Raw genomic sequence first — 10,750 nt, 5'->3', positions numbered from 1 at the left:
ACACTGTGACCCTTTAACATAGTTCTTCACGTGGTGGAGACCCCCAACAATGAAATTATCTTCAATGCTATTTCATAACTGTAATTTTGCTACTGTTGTGGACAGTATGTAAATATCTCTGTTTTCCAATGGTCTTTACATAATGCCTGTGAAAGGGTCATTAGACCCCTGCAAAGGGTCATGACTGGCAGGTTGAGAACCATTGATTTAAAATATTATAGCTCCCATGTTTCTTTCTCCAAAGGGTTACAAGGAGTAAAGAGTTAGAGACCCTTAGCATACCTAATCTCCATCGTCTCATCCAATAAGTTAGGTGGATGCATTCCTGAGTAATTCCAGTATTAAAAGCTCTCTGAACAGTAGCCTTTACCCATCACAAGTAGTCCATTATGCTTGGGCCCTCTTAATTAGGGCTTGTGGCTCTAACACTGACCCTAACGATCATTACCTAGTTATTGTTATATTTCATCGTTTCATATGCCCACTACCCCATCTTAAAACTCATATTTATTTATGCGTCATATCACACACATGCACACGCACGCGCGCCCACAAGTGTCATGGTGCAGGTGTGGAAATCAGAATGTGGTTCCTGGAGATTGAACTCAGGTCACCAAGCTTGGTGGCAGGTGCTTTTACCCACTGGGCCATCTTGTAGCTATCAGTATCATTATCTTAAATAGACTACTGAACCCCAGATCGGGAGCTTACACTTTATGGGTCTGCTTTGCATCTTGGGTTGGGATTAGCGCAGTGTGATGCCAAGCCCGGCTCTCAGCTGGTTCATTTTTATAGCACCCTCCCTTCCCCTGTCTGCTGGTCCTATCAGCACTGCAGGTAGTTCTGATCTGGGACTAAAACGCATGATCTTTTGGCTCGGGCTCTGGGAACTGAGTCATTCTGGCACTGACAATATTCTGTGACTCAGCAGGTCCGAAGAGGAGGATGTCAGAATCCAGATAATTTCAAGTCTTTTAAAGGCAAGCTAGGACACACAAACAACAGAGTGGAAGAATTTCAAAGCGGGTCTGCGTATCCAGGGGAAAATGTCATTCCATTCCCAGCCTTCTCACTTCCTTCCTTGCCCGGTTAAATGACAGTCACATTTTAATTTAGAGCAAGGAAATCACAAAATTGACTCTGAAGCTGAGATCGAGCCCTGTGTTCCAGTCCCTTGGACACCTCGGGATCTCTCCCCTCAGCGTGGGTAGGGCTTGGCCCGGGATACAGGAGGCAATGCCCGGGATGGCTGTGGAGGGCGAGGTCACGCAGGCCACCGCACCGTTGCGCTGTGTTCAGGCCCCAGAGTCAGGTAGTGGCTGAGCTATACCCTAAGGACTGACATCTCTTTGGGCCAGGGTCCAAGACCTCATGAAGTCCAAAAGACAGATTCCGGGCCACCTCACCCACCTGCGTCGCCCTTTAAGAACCTCCTCTTAGCCTTATACCCTCCAGGGCAAGATCCTCTAAGGTACAAGACCTGGATGAGGGTTCCCAACAAGGTGCTGGATCTCCACCGAAGCCCCTACCCTCCCAGCATGCACTGCCCAGCACCCCACACCCCACGCCCCGCCCTCCTTCCCTCACTCACGCTCCCTCTCCGCCCACCTTGGGCCCCTCCCTCTTACCCCCTCGCCCAGCCCACCTCTAGTCACGCCCATCCAGAAGTCCTCCCACTTGACCCCTTGCCTCTTCCATCTCGCGCCCCCCTCCCTTTTGCTGCGGGTCCCTCCCTCCTCGCGCCCGCCCTCCTACTCGACCGCCCCGCCCACCTCGCGCCCGGTCCTCTTGCTCCCGCCCCTCCCATCTCGCTTCTCTGGCCCACCGCCCTCCAGGCCGGAGAGCCAGTGGTTGCCCCTGCCGCCGCCCGGAGTCGCTGGGGAGGACGCTTAGGGCGGGGAGCAGCTCCTGGCCCGCGTGAGCTGCCGAGGAGGCCGGCCTTGGGTTTTCTCCACCGCTAGATCCCACCCCGCCGGGCAGACCCCACCCCTTTCTCCTTCCTCCTGGGGCGCGCTCTCGAGTGCGCGCTCGGAAGTCGGGGGTCGGCGCAGAGTGCAGGCTGCGCACCGGGAGGCAGCGGAGGCAGCGCGATCTTGGCTCGGACGCCCACCCATCGGCTCTGCGTCCGGCTCTCGGCCTCCAGCCCGGTCCACAGCCCGGCCTCGGCCCGCAGCGGAGGATCGGCCTCGGGATACGCCGCTTAGGCGAGTGCAGCGCGGCACCCCAGCCTTTGCCGAGGGCCCGCGCGCAGCGGGATGACGGGCGGCGGGCGGGCCGCGCTGGCCCTGCAGCCCCGGGGGCGGCTGTGGCCGCTGCTGGCTGTGCTGGCGGCTGTGGCGGGCTGTGTCCGGGCGGCCATGGACGAGTGCGCGGATGAGGGCGGCCGGCCGCAGCGCTGCATGCCGGAGTTTGTTAATGCCGCCTTCAATGTGACCGTGGTGGCTACCAACACGTGTGGGACTCCGCCCGAGGAGTACTGCGTGCAGACTGGGGTGACCGGAGTCACTAAGTCCTGTCACCTGTGTGACGCCGGCCAGCAGCACCTGCAACACGGGGCAGCCTTCCTGACCGACTACAACAACCAGGCCGACACCACCTGGTGGCAAAGCCAGACTATGCTGGCCGGGGTGCAGTACCCCAACTCCATCAACCTCACGCTGCACCTGGGTAAGCGATGACAGCCCCGTCCCCACTACTCGCTCTCGGTCCAGCTCCGGGGCTGCCTCCATGGAGCCGCTGGTCCGGCCTGAGGGGCCTGACCAGCCGCGTGCTGACGGTCTGTTCTCCAGCGTGGGCCACACACAGAAATTCCTTTCTCCAACTTCTAAAATTCATCTCGCTTTGAACATCCGGTGAGGGCCACCATGTCCCACGCTAGCATCTCTCTCTCTTTTCTTACTCTTTCTAGTCCAACCGGATTCTCGTTCCGTTGATTCTTTTCTATTTAAGCAGTTAGGATTTTGGACCAACACCTCCCACCCCCTTTTGCACCCTGAGGCGCTAATGAAACACTCATCCTGGCAGGACAGGACTATCACATAGCATGCTTACATTAGAGTCTTGAAGGTCCACTTTCAAACACTTGTCTTTAAAATGTTTAATTGTCTGTCTCCAGGGTTGAGAACGATTGCTCTTAGTTTTGCTAGGGGAATTTGAGGGGAGCAAATGCCTTTGCTGCCGGTATTTCTATGTGTAATTAAAGTGGAAGTTCACTTTTAAAGTGACTGTACTTCAGAGCTGTTCAGCCTTAATTAAGAGCTGTTTCACTGCTAATCCTAGTTGGGAGAAAACAAAAAGGTAATGAAGACACTCTCTGTAATTGAGGGCAGTTTTGTTCCGGTGTAAAAAGCTCCAAGGCTCTCCTGGATAGTCTTCCCTTTTGCTTTGATCCGAAGCAAGTGTGGAGACAAGCACGCTTTAGAATCCAGGAAAGGGCTGAAGTAGGAGACTTCATGGCAGAACCGTGGATGAGCAAGGCTGTGATTATCTGAATGGATCAAAGTTCCTGCTTCACCTGGAGATGTTTTCTTTACTTTTGAGACAGACAAGAGAGCAGAAAAATTTCATTGCTGTGTTCAGTTGTGCAACATTAAGTGTGAAAAACTGATTGTCGCCCTGGGATATTTGAGAGGGACATTTTGTAGGCAGATAATTCCCTGATTGTGGTTTCAGGGTTTTCTTTCCACTGTTCTTCAGTATACTAAACATTATATTATCAGGGAATTTTCTTCAGAGAAAGACTGACTTAGAGAAAGTGCCTTGAAAGTGTAAATGACTGTGTGTGGAGGAAGTTTTAGGAGAGCAGTGTTACTGCCTCTGTAGTAGATGCTGCCTTTTTCTTTGTAGACGACTCACCAGGCAGATGGGACTTTTTGAAAACAAGCTCATAAATGAAAATGTGAGGCGTCCGATTTTCAGTAATTAAGTAAAGAGTGAGTTCGGTTTTGAAAAGGACTGGAACGGCATAGAAGTGTAAAAGTGATGCTTTGGAGAGATGCCTTTCTCCAGACGGCACTCAGGGCTTCCCAAGATCTCTGGGAGTCCTTTGAAGTAGCTTCAGAATTTTTAAGTTCTATAACTTATGTCCAGTTATTTTTAACTTTTTCTTACGTTTTACTTTTTTTTTTTTTTTTGTACTTAATTCTGAATCCCCTTGAAGTCTTGCTTAATCCGTTTTCAGATTTAAAAAAAGAAACAAAATTCAAAGGCAAGGCCTTAACGTCTCCCAAGTGCCTGAGATGCTGTTGAAAAGTTCTGAACAATAGGCTGTCAATCTCTGCTTTCCTCCTCCTTTAGGCTAAGGAGCTGAGGTTTATTTCAGGTGACTGCAGAGGGAGATACTTCTCTCTGGTGAAGTCTCTGTTGCAGAGACATGTATGTGCTAGGGTAAGAGAGCAGCCAGGTTGCTACTGTTGGGAGCCAGCTATATTAATTAGCTTTGGGCCATGTTAATAACGAGGCCCAAGAACTCTTCCATCTCATTAGGACGGCAACATGACATTTTCTATACGCTTGGACTTGATTTTACTGAAAAATTCTTCAGCTGGTTGCTAAATGACATTCATAAACCTGGGGCTCACTCTGGCGGTCCTGGAACTCACTATGTAGACCAGGCTGACTTCGAACTCAGAGAACCCCCACCTGCTTCTGAGTGGAGGGTACTGGGATTGGAGGGTACTGGGATTGGAGGGTACTGGGATTCCAGGTGTGAGTAGCCACACCCAGTGGGTTTACTCTTTAAAAGTAAAGTTTAAAATATTTTCACAGCCGCGTAGTCATTGTAAAAACACATGCTTTACACTTTTTAGACAATTTATGAAAACTAGGACTGGACGGACTGTGCTTGTTATGGGTTGGAAATGAAGTCCTGGAGGAAATGTGTGGTGGAGTAGCTGGGGAGGGGAGAGTTTTATGTGTCCTGGGAGTTGGTGTTTCTGGCGTCTGTCCCACCTTTATTTATTTATTTATTTACGAACGGGTATATATGCATGAATGCTGTGCCCAACAATTTAGGGCAGGCAGGCAAGAATCAACTGTTTTGATATTCAGTGTATTCACCCCTGTGCCCCCCTTGACTCCAGTTACTCTGTGGGCTGTAGCTAACTAATTATTTCCCATGGAGTCAAGTACCATGACTGTTCTGTGTATCCATTAAATCTCCCATCCAGTTCACATTTCACATACCCTTAAACAAGTGATGCATATTGTGCCTTGCCCCTCCAGAGCATGTGAAACTGCAGTGAGCAGTGGGGGAGAGTGGGCCCGACTTCCGTGTCTCCAGCCTGCCTTTCCCTGCTGAACTTTCCTCACTGCAAACCTTGAGAAGAAATCAAGTCCAGGGTTGGGTGTGTTGGATCATTCCAGGATGGCCTAGGCGGAGTCTAGGAGTTCAAGGCCAACCTTGACTACATAGCAAGTTCCAAACCAGCCAGAGCAACATACCAAGACCCTGTTTCAAAATTTAGAGAGAGAAAAAAATCAAATCAGATCACACTTAAGTAGTTAAAAAAATTATATACACACATATATACACACATATATACACACATATATAAACACACATACATAAATACATGAGTGCATGCACACACATGTGCGTGTGTGCACACACAGACACACACATGTTTTGGCAATGGCTGTGAGTCACTTTTATTACAGAAATGAAACATGGCTAGATATTTTCAAATAATAAATATAACAAATAGTCAATTTGCCTTTAGTTGCTAAACTCCACACCCAGGAGACCACAATGACAGGTTTTTATGTAAGCCTTCAGAAATGTTCATATACCGGATTGCATGATCATTTTAGCTAGTGCCTTTTGGAGAAGGTGTCTTAACATTTGACAGGTATAAATTAGGTCTTTGTATACAATACCCATCACCTGAGTTAAAAAAAAATCCAGGAAAACAAGCATGAATTCTGACAACTGCCATTTTTAGGCTGTGATGTGTAGTAATATAGTAGGGTTCAGGGCATAGCGCATCTGTGGGATATGAAGAGTTAATGTTGCTTTGGGATCGACTCTATCTTCTGCCTGAGGTGGAGAGACTTCCAGTCAGAAACTTCTTCCCTAAAAGTAAGTCTTGCTTTTAGCTTTCAGATCTCTCCTGAGTAATCGGTATTGATTACTTGGTTGCTATTTAAAAGTGTAGCATTTACGTTTAATAATAACACCGTAAGTTTTAACAATATCCAGGAACTTGTTGAAAGTGCTGTAGCTGAGGATTTGACTCTTTAAAACAGTCCCTTTAATTAATTTAGTAATCCTTGTGGATGGAAACTTGACAGGTAGGATTTTGATCTTGCATAAAAGTAAGCTTTTCTCATTCTTAAAACAGTTAGGTTAAGAAACTCTTTCTATAAGCAACTCGATCGAAGTTTATGCAATTTCCAAAGTTAGCATTGCAGCCCAGGTCCCAAGCACTTCATCAGATCAGACATGGATGGTGTAATATATGTGAAGTGTCTCCAGTGTGTGTGTGTGTGTAAATCAGAATCAACACAGAAGGCGATTTAGTACATCTATGAGTTCAGTTTATTATTTAATATGAAACAAACAGCAAAGTCTCCTTTTCTCTGGAAAAATCTTTGTAATATGGGCTCTGACTACAGTTGAGCGGGTGACTCCACTGTGGTATTTGTGCACCCTGAGGGGACACTATTTTCATTTGTCTCACAGAGGCCTGATTTACATTTTACAGGTTTCAACTTGAGAAGTCAAGGAGCAGTTCTTTAATGGCCAGTAGTTGCTGAATGGTTTTATAAAAGACGCTGTTGGCTATGCCCCTGTTCCACAGTTCATTGCTTTCTCTGCAGATTTCTTCTCCTGGTTTTCTAAGGCACCCAGAAGAAAGCAGGCACACCAGAGGGAAAGCTAGAGCCGAGGCTCCCCGCTCCATCACTTGGTCACATTGGTGTCGGAGGCAGAACATTGGGTTATTTCAGTCCTAAATCCTTTTAGGAAGCTGGGTATGCTTTTTATCATGTTCCCCCCTTGCAGTGTGCATACATTCTCATATTACAGCCAGATATTCCGTAAACATTTTTAAAATACCTAAGAAATGCACACCCCAGAGCCTAATAGGAAGGTGTGGAAGACCGAACGAAGGCCCTTTACTAAGAGCTCATGTGCTTCTGAGTGGAATTTAAAGTTGCAATGCTTTTTGCATATTATAGCAAGGGGGTCTTTATAATAATATTTTACATTTTTTGAAAGCCTCCAGATTGTCAGTGGTTAGATTTCTTGTAACCCCATGAAGGTGACCCTGAGGGTCCTGTAGTTGTGATCCTATGAGTCCTCAGACAGGTAAGTCCAAGATGCCTTGGTACATTATTCTCTGCAGCTAATAGTTCCTCTGGCAAATCTCTTAAGAGTGTGTCTGGTTTATCCCTTTAAAATAAAAGCTCATGGGTGGGGCTGGAGAGCTGGTTTAGAGGTTAAGAGCACTGATTGCTTTTCCAGAGGTCCTGAGTTCAGTTCCCAGCAACCACATGGTGGCTCACACCATCTGTGATGGGATCTGATGCCCTCTTCTGGTAAGTCTGAAGAGCGACAGTGTATGCACATACATACAATAAAAGAAATAAAAAGGCTCACATACAGATTGATTCAGAGATCTAGGCTGCTGTGGTTCTTTTCCTCGATTTCCCATCGGCTGTTGTTCCTTTTTTACTTACATTCCCAAATTCTTATCATTACACCCACACTGTCCCTGAGGGAACATGTAGCCTTTATTTACCATATTCAAATGTAAAGGTGTGTTTCTGGTTAGCTCTTCCTTCAGGTCCAGTCCTGGATATGATGGCTGTGGGGTGGCTGGGTGGAGCCATGTTTAAAATTAATTTACTTCTTCTTTTTGTTTTTTAAGGAATTATTTATGTATTTTATTTATATGATGACATTGTAGCTGTCTTCAGACACACCAGAAGAGGGCAGCGGATTCCATTACAGATGGTTGTGAGCCACCATGTGGTTGCTGGGAATTGAACTCATAACCTCTGGAAGAGCAGTGATCTTAACCGCTGAGCCATCCCTCCAGCCCCTGATTTACTTCATACTGTTCTGTCCACCTCACATGCAGTGTGGACTCCATTGGCTTTCACCTGATGATTTCCCCATCTTGACACACGAGTGATCTTCCAGTTTCACAGATCGGCCCTTACGCAGATCGCTCTCAATTTTCAACGGGGTAGTGCTCTTAACAAAGCCCCTGCAGCCTGAAAGTAAAGGTTGAAAGTGCTTGTAATGCACCTAGCTTACTGGGCTTTGGCAACAGTGCCCTGCAGGGTCGTCGTTGGTGCTTGTATTGGAGGAGTTAAGGCAGAGCTGCGGTTCTTTGTTCCCTCCCAGGATTGGTTAAGAGTACTGCATTAGGTGTACTTCAGGAAGAGGTCAAGTCAGAGTCCAGCCTGGTGTCTCCCGAGTTCTCATTCTTCACTGTAAACTCCTCAATCCAAGCCAACCCATCAGAGTTGGGAACTATCAGTAGTTGAGCCGCACGCAGTATTTTGTATTTCAGAAGGACCAGTGGATGTAAAATGTGGATCTTCTCTGTAACAGCCTGGGTTATGTCTTCTGTCAACCACCCTGTCTGAGTGAAAAGTTCCTAGGTGGCTCCTCAGGTTTGCTGGCAAAGCCTTTGTCCTGTTAGGGAGGTGCTGGAGGCTCTGAATATTGTCAACAACTAGGTTTCTCCTTTTATCGATTTTGTGCAGAGAAGGCTGTCCTTCCATGTGGGACACTTCTCCCAGATGTCAGCAACTCAGGCCGGCAGGACTCCTTCCAGGTTCCTTTCTCCCTCTTTCTGTCCCCACCTCCTGTCCTGGGTTATACCTTCTGTTAAACCACACTGTCAGTATCTGTCGTCATGTACTGTTATCTCTTTCTTGACTTGCCTATTTTTGCCTCAAGGTCATATTGAAAGTCTTAGTGATTTAGTTTATGTTTAAGATAGGGTCTGGCTACCTTGCTCAGGCTGTCCTGAAGTGCCTGGCCTTAAGCTGTTTTCCTGCCTCAGCCTCTGAAGTTGAGCTTACAAGCATGTGCCACTTTCCCCAGACAGCCGTACTCTTTGAAGGTAGTCTGGTACTTTGCCATTGTTTAGTTAAATAAAATTAACCCTTGCCAATTGCTTTCTGGGCCTGGGCACTTCTGATGGATAGTGATCCCGAGGACCTGCCCCCGCCAGTCTGAGCTCTAGATAAAGGAATCTGTGTTTCTAGATTTGGGGAGTAAGAAAACCATACCCCCTTTACCCAAATCTTCTCAGCCTGTCCATCTAGTTTTGTATGGAATAGTGAGCTATGAGTAGCTTATGCCTTTTAAATTGGTTACCCCCCTCAAAAATTTCAAAGGAATAATAATATTTTGTGACTTGAAAACTACATGAAATTCCAATTGTAGAATATATAAAGTTTTATTGGAACAACATTAAACTCATTTAATAATGCTGTTTATGGCTGGTTTTGTACTATGAAGGCAGGGCTGAGTAACTAGGACAGACTATGTTCCTGCTTATAGAAGCCGAAGTATTCACTGCCTGGCCCTCACTGCACAGTTTTGGTGAACTCTGTTAGGTTACAGTAAGTCTTTTTTTAAATTATTATTTAAAGATTTATTTTTATTTTATGTATATGAGTACACTGTAGCTGTACAGATGGCTGTGAGCCTTCATGTGGTTGTTGGGAATTGAATTTTTAGGACCTCTGCTCGCTCTGGTCAACCCTGCCCGCTCAGTCCTGCTCACTCCGGCCCAAAGATTTACTGTAGCTATCTTCATACACACCAGAAGAGGGCGTCAGATCTTATTACAGATGGTTGTGAGCCACCATGTGGTTGCTGGGATTTGAACTCAGGACCTTTGGAAGAGCAGTCAGTGCTCTTAACTGCTGAGCCAGCTCTCCAGCCCACTTTAGGCCTTAATTGAGAAATGCAAATACAGAGAGCCCCCCCCCCCCAAGCGTTTGGNGGAAGCTGGAGCTTTTGTGTCTTCAGTCTTTAGCAGTGTGTCTGGCAGAATGTTCAGTGGGTGTTGGTGGGGTAAGTGATGGACTGAGTTACGCATGCGCGAGAGGATTACCCACAACTCCCCTTCTTCAGACCAGTACTGGGGATGGAGCTCCTGTGTGCCATCAGTGCCATCTCTGTTTTCCCAAGGCATGTGTCAGTGTAGTAACTAATCTAAGATGTGCGACATAGGAATTCTATTTCTAGAACTTTAGACACACTAATACAGAATTTTGAAAGAACTGTGTTATTTTATTTTATTTTATCCTGTGTTTTGAGGCAGGATCTCACTCTGTAGCCCAGGCTGACCTGAACTCACTGTGTAGCCTAGGTTAGCCTGAAACTACAGATGTGAACTACCATACCCACCTCCATATCTGTCTTTATTTATTTTATGTATATGAATACACTGTGGTTGTCTTCAGACACTCCAGAAGAGGGCATTAGATCCCATTACAGATGGTTGTGAGCCACCATGTGGTTGCTGGGAATTGAACTCAGGACCTCTGGAAGAGCAGTTGGTGCTCTTAACCACTGAGCCATCTCTCCAGCTCCATAAACAAGTTTTATCTAAAAATACATATGCACCTGTCTATTGTTGGAAAGCTCCCTGTACTGGGCTATGAGATCATTGGAAGGAAAGAGTCTGCTTCTCATGTATGGGGTGTATGACGTTGGTTGTAGTGTATTGAGTTGTTGGTGGGCACAGATGAGCATGCAGGCACAGAGGAAGATGAGCAG

General features: G+C 46.8%; 1 protein-coding gene across 1 annotated transcript in view; it reads left to right on the top strand.

Annotated features, from left to right (window-relative positions):
- The first annotated feature begins 1,840 nt into the window (after positions 1-1,840).
- Lamc1 (laminin subunit gamma 1) overlaps positions 1,841-10,750 on the top strand; it is a 117,051-nt gene continuing 108,141 nt past the window's right edge. Inside the window, exon 1 of the mRNA XM_021185565.2 lies at positions 1,841-2,667. Coding sequence (XP_021041224.1) covers positions 2,256-2,667 — 412 coding nt within the window. The 5' untranslated portion in view covers positions 1,841-2,255. The remainder of the gene's footprint in view (positions 2,668-10,750) is intronic.

This window comes from Mus caroli, chromosome 1 (assembly GCF_900094665.2).
Source record: "Mus caroli chromosome 1, CAROLI_EIJ_v1.1, whole genome shotgun sequence".
Taxonomy (NCBI): domain Eukaryota; kingdom Metazoa; phylum Chordata; class Mammalia; order Rodentia; family Muridae; genus Mus; species Mus caroli.
This window is presented reverse-complemented; position numbering and strand designations above follow the sequence as displayed.